This window comes from Piliocolobus tephrosceles, chromosome 4, assembly GCF_002776525.5.
Source record: "Piliocolobus tephrosceles isolate RC106 chromosome 4, ASM277652v3, whole genome shotgun sequence".
In the NCBI taxonomy this organism is placed as follows: Eukaryota; Metazoa; Chordata; class Mammalia; order Primates; family Cercopithecidae; genus Piliocolobus; species Piliocolobus tephrosceles.
This window is the reverse complement of record NC_045437.1, coordinates 31,789,457-31,812,791: the sequence shown is the minus strand read 5'-3', so window position 1 is coordinate 31,812,791 and position 23,335 is coordinate 31,789,457. Positions and strand designations below refer to the sequence as shown.

The 23,335-nt window shown below is 38.4% G+C and overlaps 1 protein-coding gene across 2 annotated transcripts in view; it reads left to right on the top strand.

Annotated features, from left to right (window-relative positions):
- Window positions 1–23,335, top strand: part of ZFR (zinc finger RNA binding protein) — a 90,186-nt gene that overhangs the window by 30,823 nt on the left and 36,028 nt on the right. The window contains exons 6-11 of one of the 2 annotated variants that reach the window (XM_023216548.1): window positions 7,412–7,659; window positions 10,344–10,535; window positions 11,047–11,338; window positions 14,300–14,496; window positions 17,163–17,282; window positions 19,148–19,293. In XM_023216548.1, coding sequence (XP_023072316.1) covers window positions 7,412–7,659; window positions 10,344–10,535; window positions 11,047–11,338; window positions 14,300–14,496; window positions 17,163–17,282; window positions 19,148–19,293 — 1,195 coding nt within the window. The remainder of the gene's footprint in view (window positions 1–7,411; window positions 7,660–10,343; window positions 10,536–11,046; window positions 11,339–14,299; window positions 14,497–17,162; window positions 17,283–19,147; window positions 19,294–23,335) is intronic. The other variant, XM_023216549.1, reaches the window with a different exon arrangement.

The window sequence follows — 23,335 nt, the reverse complement described above, 5'->3', positions numbered from 1 at the left end:
GTGTCACTATGTAAAGCCATGTGTGCTCTGTTATGGTGTGTGTCTTTATCTTGTGGGCAGAAAGGGAGCTGCAGAGGCTATATTAAGAAATGGAGCGGTGTTAGCAGGTTTGTAAGTTCACCGGACAACCACGTGAAAATGAATTGAATGAGGAGACAATATCGTCTGAGAACTCTGGCTGGAGTGGTGAATGATGAGGACCTGCTCATCATTCACCAGTATGAATGATGGTAGAAAGACATTTTATAATCTATTAAAGGCATAGTACAGGAGATTCCTTATTTAGGAGAGAAATCTTTTGTTAAGATCTCAAGAAAATACTGAATTTATTATTCCTAGATCTGTCATTTCAGATTTCTCAGCCCGGCATGGTGGCTCACGCCTGTAATCCCAGCCCTTTGGGAGGCTGGGACGGGTGGATCACAAGGTCAGGAGATCGAGACCATCCTGGCTAACACAGTGAAACCCCGTCTCTACTAAAAAAAAAAAATAGAAAAAATTAGCCGGACGTGGTGGCGAGCACCTGTAATCCCAGCTACTCGGGAGGCTGAGGCAGGAGAATGGCGTGAACCCAGGAGGCAGAGCTTACAGTGAGCCAAGGCTGTGCCACTGCATTCCAGCCTAGGCAACAGAGCAAGACTCTGTCTCAAAAAAAAAAAAAGATTTCTCAGATACGACTTGTCTGTCTCTCCCTTTTTGGTTGACTAGTTATAATTGTAACTAGGATTATATTACTACAATGAAATCTGATTGGACACTTTTTTTTTTTTTTTTTGGTTGAGACAGAGTCTCGCTCTATCACCCAGGCTGGAGTGCAGTGGCCGGATCTCAGCTCACTGCAAGCTCCGCCTCCCGGGGTCCCACCATTCTCCTGCCTCAGCCTCCTGAGTAGCTGGGACTACAGGCGCCCGCCACCTCGCCCGGCTAGATTTTTGTATTTTTTTTTGTAGAGACGGGGTTTCACCGTGTTAGCCAGGATGGTCTCGATCTCCTGACCTCGTGATCCTCCCGTCTCGGCCTCCCAAAGTGCTGGGATTACAGGCTTGAGCCACCGCGCCCGGCCTGGACACTTTTTTTTTAAATGTCCACATTATCTTCAACAAAATAGCAAGTTCCAGAGTAGCCTTTCCTATTCATTGTTTCTCTCTTACGTGTGCTTCCTTTCCTTTCTCTTTTCTCTCTCTAGTTGCTTATACAGTATGAAGATAATTTTTATTTACATAAGTAGTATATTATTATTTAAAAGTTAGAAACTATATTTTTTTAGAAAGAGAAAATATGTTAAACCACTAGATTTCTACTTCTAGACACTAATTGTCATTAACGTTTTAGTGCATGTCTCTGTCTACTTCCATGGAATATACATGTATAAATATGGTTTATAAAAATGCATTTGTCTTATGTGTGCTATTCTGTAAACTGCTTTATTGTTACTGTGATTGCCTTTCATGTCACTAAGTATAGATATATACCTTTGATTAATGTTTTTCCCCAACTTTTTATATCAGATTTTTATTTTTTTATTTTATTTTATTATTATTTTTTTGAGGTGGAGTCTCACTCTGTCACCTAGGCTGGAGTGCAGTGGCGTGAGCTCGGCTCACTGCAACCTCTGCCTCTCGGATTTAAGTGATTCTCCTGCCTCAGCCTCCCAAGTAGCTGGGACTATAGGCGTGCGCCACCGTGCCTGGCTAATTTTCGTATTTTTACTAGAGACAGGGTTTCACCATGTTGGCCAGTCTGGTCTGGAACTCCTAACCTCAAGTGATCCACCCTTCTTGGCCTCACAGAGTGCTGGGATTACAGTACAGTCATGAGCCACCATGCCTGCCCCAGAAAATTTTAATTCTGCAGAAAAGTGGGAAAAAAAAGTTCCAAGAACTACTTTTTGTGCCATTCACCTAGGTTCACCAATTAATAATTTTTCAAATTTCCTTTATCTCTTCTTTCTCTTAAAGGCTATTTTCAAGTGGCTCAGCAATATGTTTTATAAGCAATATGCTTTATAAGTTGTAGATGACATGGTACTTTGCCCTGAACTCTTCAGAAGGTATTTCTCAAGAATAAGGACATTCTTTTTATGTAGCCACAATGGCAACATTATAAAAAGGAATTGAACGTGGATACTATACTGTCTAATACATAAATTTATCCAGTTGTCCAAAAATGTATTTTATGGCTGGGCTTTGTATGTATTTGATGTATGTATGTTTGTGCTTGTGCTTTGTTTTGAAATTTAGAATCCAGTCAAGGATCATGGATTGTATTTGGTTGCCATTCTTTGTTAGTTTGCTTTAATGTAGAACAGTTCATTATTTTTATCTTATCTCTCATGGTAGTGACATTTTTGAAGTGTTCAGGCCAGTTGTCTTGTAGAATATCCCATATCTGGATTTATCTGATGATTTATGTTTAGATTCAGGTAACTTTTTAGACAAGAAAATTAGTTGACCAGCCTTCCATTTCATCACATCAGAAGCATGTAATAAGTAATGTTCGTTTATTCCTTATTGATGCTGGCTTTACTGGTTAAAGCTGTGCCTATCAGATCTCTCCGTTACAAAGATACCTTTTTCCTTTGTAATGAACAAGTAATCTGTGGGCCTGTTGCTCAACTGTCTTTCACCCTATGGTGGTAGATCCTTTGAAAACTGAATGAGTTTCTACAGTGTAGTTGCAAAACCCTTTCACATTGATTCTTAGGCATTCTTCTCTAGAGTCCCCTTCTTCCACTTCTTTTTTTTTTTTTTTTTTGAGGCGGAGTCTCGCTCTGTCACCCGGGCTGGAGTGCAGTGGCCGGATCTCAGCTCACTGCAAGCTCCGCCTCCCGGATTTACGCCATTCTCCTGCCTCAGCCCCCCCAGTAGCTGGGACTACAGGCGCCCGCCACCTCGCCCGGCTAGTTTTTGTATTTTTAGTAGAGACGAGGTTTCACCGTGTTAGCCAGGATGGTCTCGATCTCCTGACCTCGTGATCCGCCCGTCTCGGCCTCCCAAAGTGCTGGGATTACAGGCTTGAGCCACCGCGCCCGGCCCCTCCACTTCTTTTTTTGTTGTTGCTGTGAACTTGCTCATTTTTATTCAGTGTACAGTCATCCCTTATATCCATGGGAGATTGGTTCCAGAGCCCCGATTAATACCAAAATTTGTGGATGCTGAAGTCCCATATATAAAATGACATAATATTTACCTCTAACATACATCCTCTTAAATATGTTAAATTATCTCTAGATTACTTGCAATGCCTAATACCATGTAAGTGCTATGTAAATGGTTGTTAAGCTATAGTGAGTTTTTGTATTATATTAATTTTATATTCCTCCCACCCCTAATTTTTTTTTTTTTTGGAGATAGCATCTCACTCTGTTGCCCAGGCTGGGATGCAGTGGCACAATCTCAACTAACTGCAACCTCTGCCTCCCAGGTTCAAGCGATTCTTATACTTCAGCCTCCCAAGTAGCTGGGATTACAGGCATGTACCACCATACCTGGCTCATTTTTGTATTTTTAGTGGTGACAGGGTTTTACCGTGGTGGCCAGACTGGTCTCAAACTCCTGACTTCAGGTGATCCACCTACCTCGGCCTCTCATAGTGCTGGGATTACAGGGATGAGCCACTGTACCTGCCTCCGAATATTTTCAGTTCATGGTTGATTGAATCCATGGTCGCGAACCGATGGATACAGAGAGCGACTATATCATAATCTGTTACTCTCATTTCTGTCTTTGAGGCTCACACAATTTTAAAGTTGCCCAGTGGGATCCGCTCAACCAGCTCCTGAGTCTTTTTGACATATTCTCATTCTTCTTTGAGCACATCTTTTCTTTTTGCCACTGAGGGTTGTTACAGATACACTTTGAGCTTTCCCTGCCCTAGAGTCAGAGTCAGCCATGTCACAAAGGAGCCATGACTTCTTGTAAATGCCAGGGGTATTTAGAAACGATTCTAATGGTCACAAAGTATTTTATTGTATGGATGTAATATATTTTAAAGTGCGTATTTGAGGACATTTAGTTGTATATGAGACAGAAACTGGAAACAGCACTAGGTAGAACATCCTTACGTGTAAAGATTTGTACATTTGCCCACTTGTTTCCCTAGGATAAATTTCTAGTTGTGAAACTGTTAAAAGAGTATCTGCTTTTTAAAGACTATGTGATACACAGTCCAGAGTTGCCAAATCAGAGAAACCATTGTTAAGGCTTCTGAGTTCTATATCTGCAGTTTTGGGCAGCTACAATTTTGGTTAGCTATTCTCTTTATCTTAATGAGTTCTAGAATATTGCTCCCTACTAAATAATGACTTGTAGTATGATGAATTCACTGCTGAAATGTTTTATTTGTTTCTGGTATTATCCATTTAGAAGCTATATGCCAGCTATTCTAATATCATAGCTTACTACTTGATTTTTTTTTTTTTTTTTTTTTTTTTTTTTTTGAGACTAGGTCTCATTCCATCACCCAGGCTAGAGTGCAGTGGCACCATCCAGCTCACTGCAACTTCCACCTCAACCGATCCTCCCACCTCAGCCTCCCAGATAGCTGGGACTGCAGATGTGAGCCACCATGCCTGGTTAGTTTTTTATTTTTGAATTTTTGTAGAGATGGAGTTTCGCCATGTTGTACAGGCTGGTCTTGAACTCCTGAGCTCAAACAGTCTGCCCACCTCAGCCTCTCAAAGTGTTGGGATTACAGGTGTGAGCCACCACGCCTGGCCTTGATAAACATTTTTAATGAAAGTACTTTTTTTTTTTTTTTTTTTTTGGAGACAGTGTCGTGCTCTGTCACCCAGGCTTGGAGTAGAGTGGCACAATCCCAGCTCACTGCAACCTCCACCTCCTGCACTCAAATGATCCATCCCGCCTCAGTGCACGCCACCACACTGGGCTAATTTTTTGTATTTTTAGTTGAGATGGGGTTTCACCACACTGCCTAGACTGGTCTTGAACTCCTGGGCTCAAGTGATCCACAAGCCTGGCCTAGTAAAAGTACTTTTTAAATGATAATACTTTAGTTTTCAAAAATTGTGCTTTTACTTAATTTATAGACACATTTCTTTTTTTTTTTTTTTTTTTCTTTGAGACAGGGTCTCATTCTGTCACCTAGGCTGGAGTGCAGTGGCACTATCATGGTTTACCGCAGCCTCAACCTCCTACCTTAGCCACCTGAGTAGCTGAGACTACAGACGCACAACCACGCCTGGCTAATTTTTGTATTTTTTTGTGGAGACGGGGTTTTGCCATGTTGCCCAGGCCAGACACAGCCTTATATTTGTTTTCCTACAGTGCTTTTTACAGGAAACGTACATTTGTTTGCCAATAGTTATAGAAGAATTTAAGATGCCCTCTAACAGAGTTCCAGAATCTTTAGCCCACCTTTCAGTGCATGCTTTGATTTATTTTTATAACTAAGGTAGTAAGTTAAAATTAAACTTTACTTTTATTAGTTTTAAACTACTTACGTGCAAGTAGAGATTATTTTATGAATATTAAGCTTAACTTGGTGATTTTTATGGTTAAGTTAGCTCAGTGTTTAAAGGATCCTCCAATTTCTAAACCCGACTTTTCTCATATTTACGGATAGTGATACTTGTCTTATAGATCTGTTCTAAAAACTACATTGTGTCTGGCACACTGCTTCCTGTATTGTGAACTCTTGATTAAAAAAAAAAAAAAAAAACCAGAAGACCTATTCTTTCAGCACTGTTGGCCTCTATTGTCCTTATTCTGCTTCATGTTTTCTTAATACATAATTCATAAAGTTACATTTCTGTGGCATTTGTATAGTTTCTATATAGAAGAACTGAAGTCATTTGCAAAATGTCTGTTATAAAGATTTTATGTAAAAATCATGATCCTACTTGGTAATAAATCTAAAAGCATCTTTATTATTTGTAATTGAACAATTTTATGGTATTTCTCTATAGTAAAATTTAAACTGTACATGTTTTTGCCTGTAAACTTGAAAACATTTGGCTGTGAGCTTATGTTCTTTTATCACATTCGTAACAGAGGACATTTGTAGGACTGCCCAGTAGAGTTTATTGGTTTATAGAAATTTTATTTTGAGCAATTATGTCAGTTGTTTTCTCAGTTTTATCTGATCATGTATATGCTTTATCGCTGATATATAGCTACCTGTTTCTATTTTCATTTCAGATGTTTTCTTGTCTGTTATCACACTTTCTATCTTAAAACTTTATATACTGCAATTCTGGTTTTCCATGCATTTTAGCTCTTACCATTCCAATGTATTTTTCCTTTCCTATGTGTATAGACATACTGGAGTTGGGGAGTCCTAAGTCTTTCAGTATTGCAGTCTGCATTTGAGAGACCAAAAAGTTTAGTTCTCTGTAAGCAGTTCTTCTGTGCTATTCTGTCAACTAGGGATCTCTCTCAAGCTTTATATCACTCTTTGCCCATCCATTACCACTTAAAGGGATAAGGAAGCTTAACTGAAATATGATGAATAGGCAGTCTACCAAATTTCCAGAGATCTTAGTTTAGAAATGGTCAGTTTACCAGTTTTCAGGTAGGCTTATAATGTAAAATCCACAGCTTTCAAATTTAAAACGTTCACAGATTTAAAAATCTGTAAATCACTGAACATAAACAGCATGTATGTATTACATAAATAGCTGGCATAATGTGTTTATTCAGTGGAGTCTCTGAACAATGGAAATGGGTAGAATTCATACATTTAACCAGAAAACACAGTGCCTTTTCATCTTTTGGAAGATGAGAACCAATGTGTTGGTCCCTAATTCCTAAATCTTTTAACAGTTGTTCTATATTTTTATCTGAACTTCAGTTCCACATCACAAACTTCTGCTAAACTTTATTTACCTTGCCTCCCCAGACTAGCGTCTGACAGCTTCTTGGTTCTAGCAGTTGCACAACCCATCAGTTGATCGCTGGGGCTCCAGATTTTAGTGTCATATTTGTATGTTTTCCTCTTTTGTCCTCTTAGCTACCAAGCATGTCGGATCTTACTTTGATGAGTTTTTGTTTTTCCTATCTAGTATCTTACTTCAGATTCTTCCTCAAATCCAACACTTCCTAAATTTTGTTCACAGGATTTTATTCAGGGACATATTACCAGATTCTGTAAACAGACAAGTTTGTCAAACACACTATCACATCTCTCCAGTTAAATCTATAAGCTTCTTCAAGGCAGGGACCAAATTTGACACTGTCTTTATACCTCTATAACACCTGGCATGTGTTGAGTAAATACCAGTTGGTGACTTTCTTAGAAGGAAAATAAGCTTTTTTCTGGTTCTGTGAGATATATGTTTGTTAATATGCACATGTAAATCTATCTTTATTGGCAGGATTAATTTAAATTTGTACATTTTAACTTGTCCTCCTATAAGTATGTAACATAATTTTTGTTTGATTTCATTTATAAGGTACATCTTATTCAGGTTATGAAGCAGCAGTGTATTCAGCTGCATCCTCCTACTATCAACAGCAGCAGCAGCAACAGAAGCAGGCAGCAGCAGCAGCTGCTGCTGCTGCTGCAACAGCTGCCTGGACAGGGACCACCTTTACTAAAAAAGCACCATTCCAAAATAAACAACTGAAACCAAAACAGCCTCCCAAACCACCACAGATTCACTATTGTGATGTTTGTAAGATCAGCTGTGCTGGACCACAGGTACTTATGTTGTATGTTTTACCTTGAGTCTTCAGTGGTTATTAAGTGTAGTTGGTATTTTAACTCCTGAGCCTACAAAGAGGTTTACATTTTTTCCTGTTAGCTTTTAGCCAATGCATCTTTTAAAAGTTGCTTGTATTGTGGCATGAGAATTTTCAGGAAAAAAAAAAATGTAAAGATGATTGTGAATGTAAATGATAAATAGGCAAATTGAGCTTTTTTTCCGGAAGGAGACTTTGCTCTTTAAAATTTAAATTTAGTTTAAAAGTTTTGTAGTCAGATTAATTGCAACTTGGGTAAGATTGAATTTTTATTTCATTTCATTTTTAGCATCTATAACTTACTTGCCAGAGCTTTTACTGAAAATTCTTCAACTTAATATAACGAGTTACTGATAATCTGTAATTTTCAGTATTGCATTTCTAATGAGACTGACTTTGATACATACTTTATGGCATGTTACTTTTTTCGGTAGTCTCTTTCATAAGGAGAGTAGGAACTTCGGGAACAAGGAAGGTGTAAGGAAGTGTGTTTTTAAAAAATACCAACTAATGAGGCATGTAAATGTAAAACCCTTATTCCTTTTTCGGTATTATATTGTTTCTGGTTGCTAAATGTTAAAATGGATGATTATGACATGATTCTATTTATTAAGATTAATGAATTCAATTCCCAGCCTTATTATTATGCTTAAGAGTGTTATTTTTATATTAAAATTTGGTACACAGCTTGGCAGATAAAAGGCATGTTATTTGGAAACAACTAATTTTGACTCTCTACTAGTTTCTCCCAAGTTATATCCATCTCTCATTTGCCCTACCTATGTCACATGTTTTTAACTTTACTGGATTAATTTTCTCTACTTCTGAATTTTGGGGAGTATTTTCAGTTACTAACATTCCCTGAGCTATACCAAATTACAGAACATTTTAATATATGTGGCTAGATATATAAAACCCTCTTTTCCCCTGTTTTGAGTATGGCAGGAAATAGTTTTGTTGTGAATTGCAAGGTTGGCAGGAGGTGATGGGAGGCAGGTGTGGCACAGGTGGGAAATGTTTGCAGGGACCTGTAGACATGAAAGGGAACAAGTGTGGTGGGTGGTCTTAGTATTTAAGGAGCATTTCCTACTCTGTGTTGACTGTTCAGAGGGGTTAGTGTCATGAGTGCCAGACTTGGACATAAGAAATTTATTGATTACCTGGCTTATATGAAAGTATACAACGTGACACTTGGGTGATAGGTTAACAGCAGCAGGTGGAATGAGTGTATATGAGGCTGGCTGTTTTTGCTGTGCTGGATGAGTACAAAAAGAACAGGCCACAGGTATTTCTGCAAGTCGTCAGTGCCTTAAGGGGGTGGTTAATGAACCTCAGCGAAAAATATCATTGAGATTGAATTAGAGTTCTAGATGTATATGTAAGAAGGAAAAGAGTAAGTTGATTCAGCTTTTAGGGGCCAAGATTGCAGTCCTGGCTCTGCCACTAAGTATATAACCTTGGGCAATTTAGAGACCTGTTCTTCTTTCGGCTTTTATTTCCTCACTTTTCTGTAACAAGGACTTGCCTAAATAATTGAGGCTTAGACTGCTTGGTGGAGCTATTTCAGGCCACTGCAGATAATGAAAGGAAAGTCCCATCCAGCTCTGAAATTGTATGGTGAACATATAATTTTATGCTAATTATTTGTCAGTTTACAACTGTCTTTTAAGAGGCAGTTTTTAAAAAGAGAGTTTGGGACCAGCCTGGGCAACATGGCAAAATCCCGTCTTTACCAAAAATATGAAAAATGAGCTAGGCATGGTGGTGGGCACCTGTGGTCCCAGCTACTCAGGAGTCTAAGGTGGGAGGAGCCTGGGAGGCAGAGATTGCAGTGACCCAAGATTGTGCCACTGCACTCAAGCCTGTGTAACAGAGTGAGACACATCTCAAAAAATAAATAAATAAATAAAAGTATGAGAGAGGAACCATTTGGTCCTACTCACGAACTGCCCAGTTGTTCTTACTAATTTCCTCTCGTTTTAATTAACTGCCTTCCTCAATCATCAGCATTCACAATGATTTTTAATATATAATTTCACTATTTTATTGGCTAATATTACTATAATACTATTTTTGCTTGCAAGTGTGTACAATATTGGCCCTTATGTATTTTAAATAAGCTTTCTTTTAGGGGTCATGGATTCTAATACAGATTCTATGTCAAAACGTATTCTGAATTAGAAAAGTCAGTTTTATAAACATAGCTGTTTGTAAAGAATCTTGTTACCATACAGTAACTTCTCCTTTCTTCTAATGATACAGGCACATCTCCCCCGCCTCATCTTAACCCTGTAACTAAATATAATTTCTTTATGGAATGATCACTGTCTATTACCATTCTCTGTCCAACATTTATATAAGCAACAAAAGATAAATTTTTAAAACTGAAAACTGTTGCCTTATATTATGGCTATGTATGAAGGTACTTTGTAACTCAGTGTTAGATAATATTCTTGATAAACAAGATACAGAGAACCATAAATATGTCACATATATAAGGAATGCCACATGCCCTTTTTCAACTTAAATTTGTTTTGGTCTCATTTTTAAACGAGTATTAGAGATTTCTTGAGAATTGAATAATCTTAAATTACGTATAAAGAAAATTAGTGAAGCAAAATGTTTGCTTTTTATTTGAAACAGACTTATAAAGAACATTTAGAAGGACAGAAACATAAAAAAAAAGAAGCTGCATTGAAAGCCTCACAAAATACCAGCAGCAGCAACAATTCTACTCGTGGGACTCAAAATCAGCTACGTTGTGAGCTCTGCGATGTGTCTTGTACAGGAGCAGATGCATATGCTGCCCACATTCGTGGTGCTAAGCATCAGAAAGTAGGTGTTTTTTTCCCACACACCCTTATGTCTTGATTCTGTTATCTTCTACTTTTTCAAAGGGAGTTAGGTAAAGGTAACTTCAAATTTTGAAAACTTTTAAGTGCATTATAAGCCTTGCTTATGTGCTAATAATACCTAAAGGTGACATCAAATAATCATTGCTAAAAGAGGGAAAGACTGGAGACCTTTCTTTAAATTGAACTAAACCATTTATTTCACTAACTGGGAATTGTCATGTGATTATTTTTAATGTAGCCAAGTCTGTTCATCTTTCTCTGCCTCCGTTTCCTCACCTAATAGTAGATGGAATATGTATCCATATTTACTTCACAGAGATTAGCTTGAAAGTAATGAGTTTTGCATTTGTGTGTATATACAAAAACATATAGCAGAAAAAATACAACAAAGAAAAGCATGGTTTAGATTTTCATTTTATAATGTTCCAGGCAGACTTTTCAAAATCTACTGTTTGAGTTTCCTGACAAATAAGTGTGCTTTTGTTTTATAGGTGGTTAAGTTACACACAAAACTTGGTAAACCCATTCCGTCAACAGAACCAAACGTTGTTAGCCAAGCTGCTGCCTCAACAGCTGTATCTGCTTCAAAGCCGACTGCCTCTCCTTCAAGCATTGCAGCAAACAATTGTACTGTGAATACATCATCAATTGCAACGTCTTCAATGAAGGGTCTTACGACTACAGGAAACTCGTCTCTTAATAGCACATCTAACACTAAAGTATCAGCAGTGCCTACAAATATGGCTGCCAAGAAAACATCTACCCCCAAAATAAATTTTGTTGGCAAGTACTGATATTCTCTGTCCCTGTTGACTCTGTCAGAGTGGTGTTTCTCCATTGCAGCACTAACGTTTCTGCCTGTGTTCTTGGACCTGTCTCCTCCCTTCTCTCTGGGACCTTGTTTCTTCACATATCTGCCTTGTGTGTGTGTATTTTTAATATTTAGTCTATCGTCTTCTGGTTTCTTCCCTTCAGTCATACAGATACATCTGTGTCTTAATCTAGTCATTTAAAAAAAAAAAGATCTGCACACACAAAGACCCTTTCCCATTTCTGTAATCTTAAGATAACCTGATTGGTTTGTTTGTTTGTTTGTTTGTTTGTTTAATTTTTGAGACAGAGCCCCACTCTGTCACCAAGGCTGGAGTGCAGTAGCATGATCTTGGCTCACTGCAGCCTCAATCTCCAGGATTCAAGCGATCTGCCCACCTCAGTCTCCTGAGTAGCTGGGACTGTAGGCGTGCAGCACCACACACAGCCATTTTTTTTTTTTTTTTTTTTTTTGGTAGAGATGAGGTTTCACTATGTAGCCCAGACTGATCTCGAATTCTCCTGAGCTCAAGTGAGCTGCCTGCCTCAACTTCCAAAGTGCTTGGGTTATAAACATGTACCACAACCTATGGCCCTGATTTTTTATCTACTTCTCTACTTCCTGCCCAATCCTCAGTCTGCTGTAGTGTTTCTACGCTACCTTTTTCTGAAGGTGCTTTCAGTAGTCACCAAAAACCTAATTGCCAATCCAGTGGCCAGTTTTCAGTTTCATCCTGTTCTCTCTCCTAATACTTGACACAGTTGACTGCTGTACCTTTAGGCTTAAGATACATCTCTGTCTCTCAATTATATGTCCACCCACCCCTTTCTCAGTTTTTGTTATTGGTTCTCCTGCCTATGTGTTCATTAAATGGTAGTGTTACTAAGATTATAACCCTGGCCCTCGTCTCACTGTCTGCCAGTCTTAATGGGTGATCTCATTCATTCCCATGTGGGCAGTGACTTTTAAATCTTTCTGGTGAATTCAAAACCCCCACCTGAGTTGGACAGCCACATTTTAAATATTCCCTGATCATCTTCTGTATGGCTGTGTAGATGCCTCCCAGTGTGTCTCATTCTAACCCATTAATTCGTGAGAAGAGTACCATGAAATAATGTCATAAAGTTGTCGATTTCTCAAGTGGAAAATTCACTAACATTATTTCTTCGTATTTATTGCCTGCTCCAGCTGTTTACCTAGTCGTCTTGTTTCTATCTCTATAGTATTTCTACAAAACCTGTCTTCATTGCCATTACCTTGTTTTTTAGGCCTTAAAAGTCTCCTTGGAGCTTTATTTCTTACTGTACCCAGTCTCAACATATTCTCCACACTCTTGTTATTTTATTAAAATATATATCTATTGTGTTAGTCTTTAGCTCAGCAGCCTTCCACTGTGATAGGATAAAATCTGTAGTCCTTATTTGTCATATAAGGCCCATCATTACCTGACCCGTGCCTACCTTTCCAGCCTCATAACTTATCCCTTCTACCTATGTAGTAATTCATATTGAATTACTGGCTCTTCCTTGAGTTTACCATAGCCTTTTTCACACCATGTTGCTGTGCTTTTATGTACATGCTATTTTTTTCTTTTTAAACATCGTTCTTTTCTTTCTGACCAGTTCATATTCATTCTTCTTTCAAATCCCAGTTCAAGTGTCACACCCTTTGTGAAACCTTTCCTTACTGGATCATGTTAAAGGGCGGTGGCTCCTTTCTTCTAAATTTCCACAGTATTCAGTCCATACCTATTGTAGTGCTTATCATATTGTATTATCATTATTTGTATCGTGCCGTAAATTGGCCACTTGAAAGGCAGCTACATTGTCTTCTCTTTGCTATATTACCAGAATTTAGTGCAGTATCCAGATTGTCGTAGATACTTCAGAATATTTTTGAAAGAAAAGTTTAAAAGTAGGAGATTCACAATTAACATGGTATTCTGTTAGACAGTTACTTGAAGTGTTAAATTTAATTGATGATAAAAATGAAAACTATCATTTATAGTCACTTCTACATCAGTTTCTGAGGTTCTTCCTACTTTCAGTTTAGAACAATAATAGAAAATCTTTTGTAAATAACTCTTAGTGTAAATTCATGTCTCATTTCAGTAGACAATAAGTTAGAGGAAATAAACAATGATAAAACCTAAATTGGTTCTATTTCCTTCCCTAGTGGGAAACTTTATTTGGACTAAGTTTGCAAAGAGACCTAATCATTGAACTTACCTTTTTTTAATTTTTCTTAATTGTAGGGCATGACCTAGACATTACCCCCGACTTTTTTTGGAGACAGGGTCTGTCCAGGTCTGGAGTGCAGTGATGCGATCTCAGCTCACTGCAACCTCTGCCTCTTAGGCTCAAGCAATCCTCCCACCTTAGTCCCACAAGTAGCTAGGACTACAGGTGTGCACCATCACATCCAGCTAATTTTTGTAGTGACCAGGTTTTGCCACGTTGCCCAGGCTGGTCTCAAACTTCTGGGCTCAAACTCCTGGGCTCAAGTGATCTTCCCACCTCTGCCTCCCACAGTGCTGGGATCATAGGGCATAAGTCACCACACCCAACTGGAAGTTAGCATTTTTTTAAAGGAATAAATACTACTCATTTCAGTCACTTGCCAAGGAACTCGGGCTACAAACATGAATTAGGCTTAGTCATTACCATTTCAGGTACTTGCTATTCATTTTGAGGGGGATGAGGAAGGTGTTGGGTGTTCCAAGATGGAAATGAGAAAAATTCAGAAACATATTTCACTAGTAGGGTAAAAAAAGCCAAGTAGTTTATGTAGTTCTTCAAAATTCTCATCCGTTGTATGTCAGATAGGAGTTTTGACTATTAGCAGAAAAGAACTTTATCTAAAGTTTTCGTCTTATCAGGTATATATGTTTATACGAAATTAAAATTTGTTATAACTTTTTGATGCTTTTCTAGGTGGTAATAAGCTGCAGTCAACAGGAAATAAAACAGAAGACATAAAAGGAACTGAATGTGTTAAAAGTACTCCTGTCACTTCTGCTGTGCAGATTCCTGAAGTAAAGCAAGACACAGTGTCAGAACCAGTCACACCTGCATCTCTTGCTGCCTTGCAGAGTGATGTGCAGCCAGTGGGCCATGATTATGTGGAGGAGGTAATTGATTTGAGAATACCATTGCTGTGAAATTGGATAAAGGGAAGAAGTGCGTTACAAGCGTATGTTACATGTAAAAGTGAATATGCTTAATTGTATTTTAGATTTAGCTTACTTAATGAAAGGATATTAAAGGAATCTTTGTTATAAGAAAGCATGTCGGCCAGGCGCGGTGGCTCAAGCCTGTAATCCCAGCACTTTGGGAGGCCGAGACGGGCGGATCACGAGGTCAGGAGATCGAGACCATCCTGGCTAACCCGGTGAAACCCTGTCTCTACTAAAAAATACAAAAAAACTAGCCGGGCGAGGTAGCGGGCGCCTGTAGTCCCAGCTACTGGGGAGGCTGAGGCAGGAGAATGGCGTTAACCAGGAGGGCGGAGCTTGCAGTGAGCCAAGATCCGGCCACTGCAGCACTCCAGCCCGGGTGACAGAGCGAGACTCTGTCTCAAAAAAAAAAAAAAAGAAAAAAAGAAAGCATGTCCTTTAAGCCTGGCTAAGTGACATCACAATGATTTTTTTTGCTAACTTTTGTATTATTTTCCCTGTATATTGTCACTGTGGTGAGTTAAGTAACTTTCTCTTTACTAGCAAGCATTGTTGTAATACATCCTTCAACTATCATAAAAGTTTAAAAGTTCTGAGAAGCAAAAATGTTGTTGAAGAGAACCAATACATTTATTTTTGAATAGTCAGGTTTGTGATAAAATTAAGTTTGCTGATTTAACAGAATATATTCATTTGGTTTCTCAAGTGGAGTAGAAGACTGTTGCTGTTTTACAGGTAAAGTAAACTCAGTAAAATAAAGGAGTGAATGGATATCAGAGCAGACTGGATAAATACCTGCTGTCAGCAGAAAGACATACAGTGGCATATGACTGCCATTTACTTTGACTTTACAGCATATATATTTTTTGAGCTTCAGTGTCGATATTTATAAAATTGGAACATTCCTTAACAAAGTTGTGAAGAGTAGATGAAATAAAGTACCTTGCATGGTGTCTGGCATCTAGGAGGGGTTTTGTTTTTGTTTGTTTGTTTTGAGACTTGTCGCTCAGGCTGGAGTGCAGTGACAGTCATGGCTCACTGCACCTCTACCTCCTGGGTTCAAGCAACTCGCCTGCCTCAGCCTCCCAAGTAGCTGGGATTGCAGGTGCATGCCACCACCCCCAGCTGATTTGTGTTTTTTATTTAGTAGGTGGGGTTTCACTATGTTGGCCAGGCTGGTCTTGAACTCCTGACCTCATGATCCGCCCTCCCCAGCCTCCCAAAGTGCTGTGATTACAGGCGTGAGCCGCTGCACCTGGCCTAGTAGGTTTTAAATAAATATTTGTTCTTGCATCCTTTTTCCTATCAAGAAAAATCATATATTGATGGCCAGGCACTGTGGCTCACACCTGTAATTGTAGCACTTTGGGAGGCCGAGGTGGATGGATCACTTGAGGCCAGGAGTTCAAGGCCAGTGGTTGTGCACGTCTGTAATCCTAACTACTCAGGAGGCTGAGGCACAAGAATCACTTGAACCTGGGAGGTGGAGGTTGCAGTGAGCCGAGATCACACAACTGTACTCCAACCTGGGCAACAGAGTGAGACTCTGTATCACAAAAAAGGAAAGAAAACAAGAAAAAGAAAAATTGTATATTGAATTCTTTGTTTACAAGGTGGACAGCTGGGTTATGGAATTTATAAGTAGTTCAGAAATAATTCTGATTTTTAAGTTTCATCTCTTACAGGAGTAAGATTTGGTTATCTCAAAAAAGCTCTCAACCAAAACACCCTAATTTTTGATGATACTGTTTAATCCTAAACTTCAGAGAATTACACTCAGAACATTTCTTAAAGCTTGCACAATTTGAACTTAATATTCATAATAGACTTCATAGTAAGACTCAAGTTTACTTGTCCTCCTATAACTGTTCAGTTAGAAAAAAATTCTTCTTAATTTTCCATAAAGTTACTTATTATAAAACCCTGGGCTTTGAGAAACTTTGTATACCAAAATAATGCTATTAATCATCTTTATCTTCATTTTCAAGAACAATACTTGGCCAGCAGCAAATGTTCAGTAACTATTAGAAAATTTAAGGCATCTAGCTACATTTAAATGTAAATGCTTACATATAGACAAAAATATTAAATTGAAAGATAGTTACAAGAGCCAACATATGCTATCACATCTTGCATACTAAAATTCCAACTTTTCATTCCCATTTCTACAGTTTCTATCCTTTTAAAAAGTAATAGGCCAGGCGCAGTGGCTCATGCCTGTAATCCCAGCACTTTGGGAGGCCAAGGTGAGCGGATCACGAGGTCAGGAGTTTGAGACCAGGCTGGCCAACATAGTGAAACCCTGTCTCTACTAAAAATAAAAAAAAAATTAGCTGGGCATGGTGGTGCATGCCTGTAATCCCAGCTAGTCTGGTGGCTGAGGCGGGAGAATCGCTTGAACCCAGGAGGCTGAGGTTGCAGTGAGATGAGATCAAACCACTGCACTCCAGCATGAGTGACAGAGCAAGACTCCGTCTTGGGGAAAAAAAAACGTAATAGACATTGCCACTTCTTTCTAACTGTGTACAGTTTCATCAGATAATATGTGGGGGTTTGTGAATGATACCATTTTCAACTATGATGTTCCTGTTTTGATCCTTGAATTTTTTTTCCATGCCAAGGTACGAAACGATGAAGGAAAAGTAATTCGCTTCCATTGTAAATTATGTGAGTGCAGCTTTAACGATCCCAATGCTAAGGAGATGCACTTAAAAGGGCGAAGACACAGACTTCAATATAAAGTGAGTAAAATTTCAGCTATTACCTCTTTAAAAAAAGAAAAAAAAGAGCATTTTATATGCAAAATAAAGCATCTAAACACAACTTGCCAACTCCATGATGTCCCATTCTAAGATTAGCATGTCATGTTGACAGATTCAGATGGATGTTTGGTTTTTATTTATCCATTTTTATACTTAAATAAGAATAACATTCTCATCAGTTTTAGTAATTGTGGCAAAACTGAAGCATTGCCTGGACCAAGCAATCATGTAAAGATAATTAATTCACATAAAATGTTTGAAAAAAGTCTCAACTCTTTATCCACCTTCTTCATCTTGGTAGAATTCCCACCAAAATGAACTTCGAGACGAGTTGATATGTTGGAAAATTTCTTCACTTACCTTAGCGTAGGAATTCTTCATTGAATATATTTCAACTGTTAAGATAAATCAGATACTGTATTTGAAGTTTTTTTTTATTTTGAGACGGAGTCTCGCTCTGTAGCCAAGGCTGGCGTGCAGTGGCATGATCTCGGCTCAGTGCAGCCTCTGCCTCCTGGGTCCCTGTTCAGGCAATTCTCCTGCTTCAGCCTCCCGAGTAGCTGGGATTACAGGCATGTGCCCCCAGGCCCAGCTAATTTTTGTATTTTTAGTAGAGATGGGGTTTCGCCATGTTGACCAGTTTAGCTTGAACTCCTGACCTCATGATCCACCCTCCTTGGCCTCCCAAAGTGCTGGGATTACATGCATGAGCCACCGTGCCCGGCCTGTATTTGAAGTTTTTAACTAGGCTGGATTAATGTACTAGATCCATGTTTTCTGTTTTAAGCACAGAGGAGGTGAAAATTATTATTGTAAAAGGGTAGTGCTTAAATATGAAAAGAAACTTTTTAACCCCAACATAGACATTTAGAGTTACCTGTTTATAAACAGTTACAGTTGACCCTTGAACAACATGGAGGGCAGGGACCCCTCATGCAGTCAAAAATTTGCCTGTAACTTTTTTTTTTTTTTTGAGATGGGGCCTTGCTCTGTTGCCCAAGCTGGAGTACAGTGACATGAACGTGGCTTACTGCAACCTCCCGGGCTCCAGGGATCCTCCCACCGCAGCCTCCCAAGTAGCTGGGACTACAGGCACATGCCACCATGCCTGGCTAACTTTTGTATTTTTCTAGAGAGGAGGTTTCACCATGTTGGCCAGGCTAGTCTCAAACTCCTGGCCTCAAGTGATCTGCCTGCCTTGGCCTCCCAAAGTGCTGGGATTCCAGGCTGCTTATAACTTTTGACTCCCTAAAAACTTCTAAAAGCCTACTGTTGACCTGAAGCCTTACTGATAAAGTTATTTTTATATTAATACATATTTGGTATGTCATGTGTATCTCATATGTACTGTGTTCTTTAAGCTAGGGAAAAGAAAATGTTACTAAGAAAATCAGTGAGAAAATATATTTACTATTCATTAACTGGAAGTGGGTCATCATATAAAGGTCTTCATCCTCATCATCTTCAAGTTGAGTAGGCTGAGGAAGTGGAGGGGTTGGTCTTACTCTCTCAGGGGAGGCAGAAGAAACTCAGCAGCATAGATGTAAGTGTACTTACACACTTCAAACCCTTGTTGTTCAAGTGTTAAATGTAAAGTAAAATTAAATATCCATTAGTCTTTCTAAGGATTTCATGACTTTTTGTTGGTCAGCACTAAGTTACGTAATTTTTATTAATGTATTTTGAATCTTTGATTCACCTTAATTATATTGATTTTACTCTCTAGTGGGAAACCTGAAACTAAAAGCCTCCATGATTAAGGAATATGTGTAATTGTATGATTAAAAATACATGTAGATTGTTTTGGGGCTGCTGTTTTTTTAATGTCTTATTTGTATTAATAGAAAAAAGTAAATCCAGATTTGCAAGTAGAAGTAAAGCCTAGTATTCGAGCAAGAAAGATTCAAGAAGAGAAAATGAGGAAGCAAATGCAGAAGGAAGAGTACTGGCGAAGGCGAGAAGAAGAGGAGCGTTGGAGAATGGAAATGAGGTAATATGTTTAACTTTTGATAGCCTGGTAAGTGGTTCAACCTTTCTTAAAAACTTAGCCATTCTGGGGATATGACTCCCATTCAAAGCAATCCAGATTTATTTACTTTCAATTTTCACTCAAGGAAGATCCTAGGTCTGGGAAAGACATACATAAAAATTGTTACTGGCTATACTAATATTTTACTGTGACCTTGGTATTAGAGTTATATGTTTAATTGGCATCGTTTATAAATTAAACATATGAAGAAATATTTCATTTTATAAGTAAGTGCCTCGGTTTCAAACAAGCAAAATAAACATACGTTACCTGATAGAAATATAAGATTTGATAGATTCTACACATTAATAATGTCCATTAAGAAACTTTAGTGGCTATAGGGAAGGAGAATTGAGAAAACATATTTCAAATATTTGTTTTTATATATATATATAAAAAGATATAAAATGAATGTTAAGTTTTATTGAAATATATCTTCTAAACTTATACAGTTACAGAGTTGTGCAACAATCACCACAATCAATTTAAGACAGTTCATCACCGTCAAAAGAAATCACAAACCCATTAACAATAATTATCCATGTGTCCTCCATACCAAGTATCTCCCCCAGCCCCAGCCCTAGACAGCCTCTAACCTTTCTGTCTCTGTCGATTTGCCTATTCTGGAGATTTCATATAAATGGAGTCATATTAGGTTAATGCAAAAGTAATCGTGGTTTGTGCCAAATGGCGATTTGAATTAATAAATTCATTTGGTATAAACCGCGATTACTTTTGCATCAGCTTAATGCAGTCTTTTGTGTCTGGCATCGTTCACTTAGCATGTTTTCATGGTTCATCCAGATCGTGGCATGTATCAGTATTCCATTTTCTTTTATGACTAAATGATAATGAATAATACATCCTTATGTACCACATTTTGTGTTTTCGTTCATTAGTTGATGGACATGCAACTTGTTTCCACGTTTTGGCTATTACAAATATTGCCACTGTGCATATTTTTGTACAACTTTTAAAATACAGTTTTAGCAGAAACATACCGTATACGTATTTTCATAATCCACTTTTTTCATTTACATATCTTCAACTTTAAAACTAAATTTGGATTTTTTTTTTCGTGAGGACATAGTATTTTTTGTGCATATGTAAAATTTTCTTCATAACCAATCCTTGTTATTGTTTAGATATTTAGGTAGTTTCCAGTATTTCCTTATTATAATTATTAATATATTGACCCTCCTTGAGGCAGTTTTTTGTTTCTTTCACCAAGTATGTGAACCTATTGAGGCGATATCAGTGCATACATTATTGTTAGTTGCTGCTAATAATAGAATATTGGAAATGGAAATGTTTGAAGGATACTCATTTGTCTGCCTATACTGGATAGCATAACCCAGTGGTTCTCAAACTTTTTGGTCTCAGGATCCTTTATCCTCAGTTATCAAGGACTCCAAAGAGTCCTTATGTGGTTGTATCTGTCAAGACTTACTGTATTAAAAATTAAAACTGGCTGGGCACAGTTGCTCATGCCTGTAATCCCAGCATTTTGGGAGGGTAAAGTGGGTGGATCACCTGAGGTCGGGAGTTCAAGACCAGCCTGACCAACATGGAGAAATTCCTGTCTCTACTAAAAATACAGAATTAGCCGGCCGTGGTGGTGTGTTCCTGTAATCCCAGCTACTCAGGAAGCTGAGGCAGGAGACTCGCTTGAACCCAGGAGGAGGAGGTTGTGGTGAGGCGAGATCACACCATTGTACTCCAGCCTAGGCAACAAGAGCAAAACTCCGTCTCAAAAAAACAAAATTTAAAACTAAGAAATTTAAATATTTATTAATTCATTTTAAAATGACATTTTAATTATTTTTTGAAATATGGTTACATGTGTATTTGTTAAAATATATGAAATATATTTAATCAAGAAAATACAGTAAAAAAATTAATAACTATTTCTTCCACAGAGTAGTGGGAAGAGTTATGCTGTTTTCCATTTTTATATATCTCTTTAATGTCTGGTTTTAGAGAAGGCAGCAAGATTCTCATGTTTGCTTTTGTGTTCATATGTGGTGAATAACACATGTTGCCTCTGGATAATTTCACTGTACACTTAGAATGAAAAAGCAAATACGTGTCTTAGTATTTATAATGAAAATATGAGAATAATTTTTTTTTTAAGAAAACAGAGTCCTACTCTTGCCGAGGCTGGAGTGCAATGGCACAATCTTGGCTCACTGCACCCTCTACCTCCTGGGTTTAAGCGATTCTCTTGCCTCAGCCTCCCAAGTAGTTGGGATTACAGGCACCTGCCACCACACCTGGCTGATTTTTGCATTTTTAGTAGGGATGGGGCTTCCCTAGGTTGACCAGGCTGGTCTCAAACTCCTGGCCTCAAGTAATCTGCCCGCCTCGGTCTCCCAAAGTGCTGGAATTACATGTATGAGCCACCACGACTGGCCTTATTGTAAAAATAATTTCGACCCCATGGATCTCCTGAAAGGGACTCAGGGACCACTGGAGTCCCTGGATCGCACCTAGAGAACCCCTGCTACAGCTTAATAAAATCTCTACCAATTAAATGTGATAGCCATTTTGTTTCACTTTGAGTTGTTTTCATGCTTGGCTTTTTATACTTCTTTTGTGGTAAATTGCTTGTTTTTTCTTACCTGTTGATTTGTACAGACATTTCTTACATTGTTATTAATCCTTTTTTATGGGTTACCTTTAAATAGTTTTTACTATCATGTATGTGTCAGTTTTGATTTTTATACATTTATCAGTTTTGTCCTTTATGAAGTTTCTGCCTTTGTAACATATTGGAAATTCTCCTCTATAGCTAGATTATACAGTGTTTTCCTCTTTCACCGATAATATCAACTATTTATTAAGCATTCACAATGTGCCAGGAACTGTATTAGGTGGTAAGCACAAATTGGTAAACAATGGATAAAGGTCCCTGCCCTCATTTGACTTAAACGTTGTTAGCAACAACAGTACACTATTAGAAACTGGAATGAACAGGATTTTCCAGAACCTTTAAGCTATTTTTATTCATTTTTTCCTCAAAACCTAAATAGCATAGATAGAAGAATGGTTTCTGTCAGTCCATAGTTGGCTGATCCTAAAAAGCGCTGCTGGCTGGGCCCGGTGGCTCACTGCCTGTAATCCCGGCACTTCGGGAGGCCAAGGCAGGTAATCACTTGAGCCCAGGAGTTTGAGACCAGCCTAGGCAACATGACAAGACCCCATCTCTACAAAAAATAGGAGAATTAGCCGGGCATGGTGGTGCACGCCTGTATTCCCATCTGCTTGGGAGGCTGAGGTGGGAGGATCAGCTAATCGTGTGAGGTCAAGGCTGTAGAGACCGGTAATCATGCCACCCACTGCACTGGGCAACAGAGTGGGACTCTGCCAGTTTAAGAAAGAAAAAAAAAAACGCTGCTTATTCCCAACCTGAGGAAATTGGTAGTTTCTTTAATGGTAGTCAGGAAGCACACTTGTTTGTTTTAACAGATTACTTTAGTCAAACCTTAACCTAATTGTTAACAGAATTTGCTGTAGACACATGGTTTCCCTTGGGAATTATTGGTATCCTAGTTTGAAGTTGAAAGTGAGGAAAGAACTGGAAGGGCAGAGGGGAGGAGATTGTTAAAGAAAAAAAAAAGAAGAATAGATTCTACAAATGTTGGTCAGTAAAGCAGAGGCTATACACTAGCTCCTAACATTCTGAGTTCAGCTCAGAGGTGTTATATTTGGTATGCATAGTATTTTGTAATCTGAACCAGCAACCATGAAGTTTCACAAAAATCCTGGTGACCTCAGCAATACAGCCTGTACAGCAGTCCCCCCTTGTCCAAGGGGGTTGCGTTCCAAGACCTCCAGTGGATACCGAAAATCACAGGTTGTACCAAACCCTGTATATACTATATGTTTTCCATCTGATAACAGTGATAGTTACTAAAGAACTCATAGGCTAGTAGGGTGTATACTGTGTGGATATGCTGGACAAAGGGATGATTCACAGGTGGGATGGAGCCAGACAACGCAA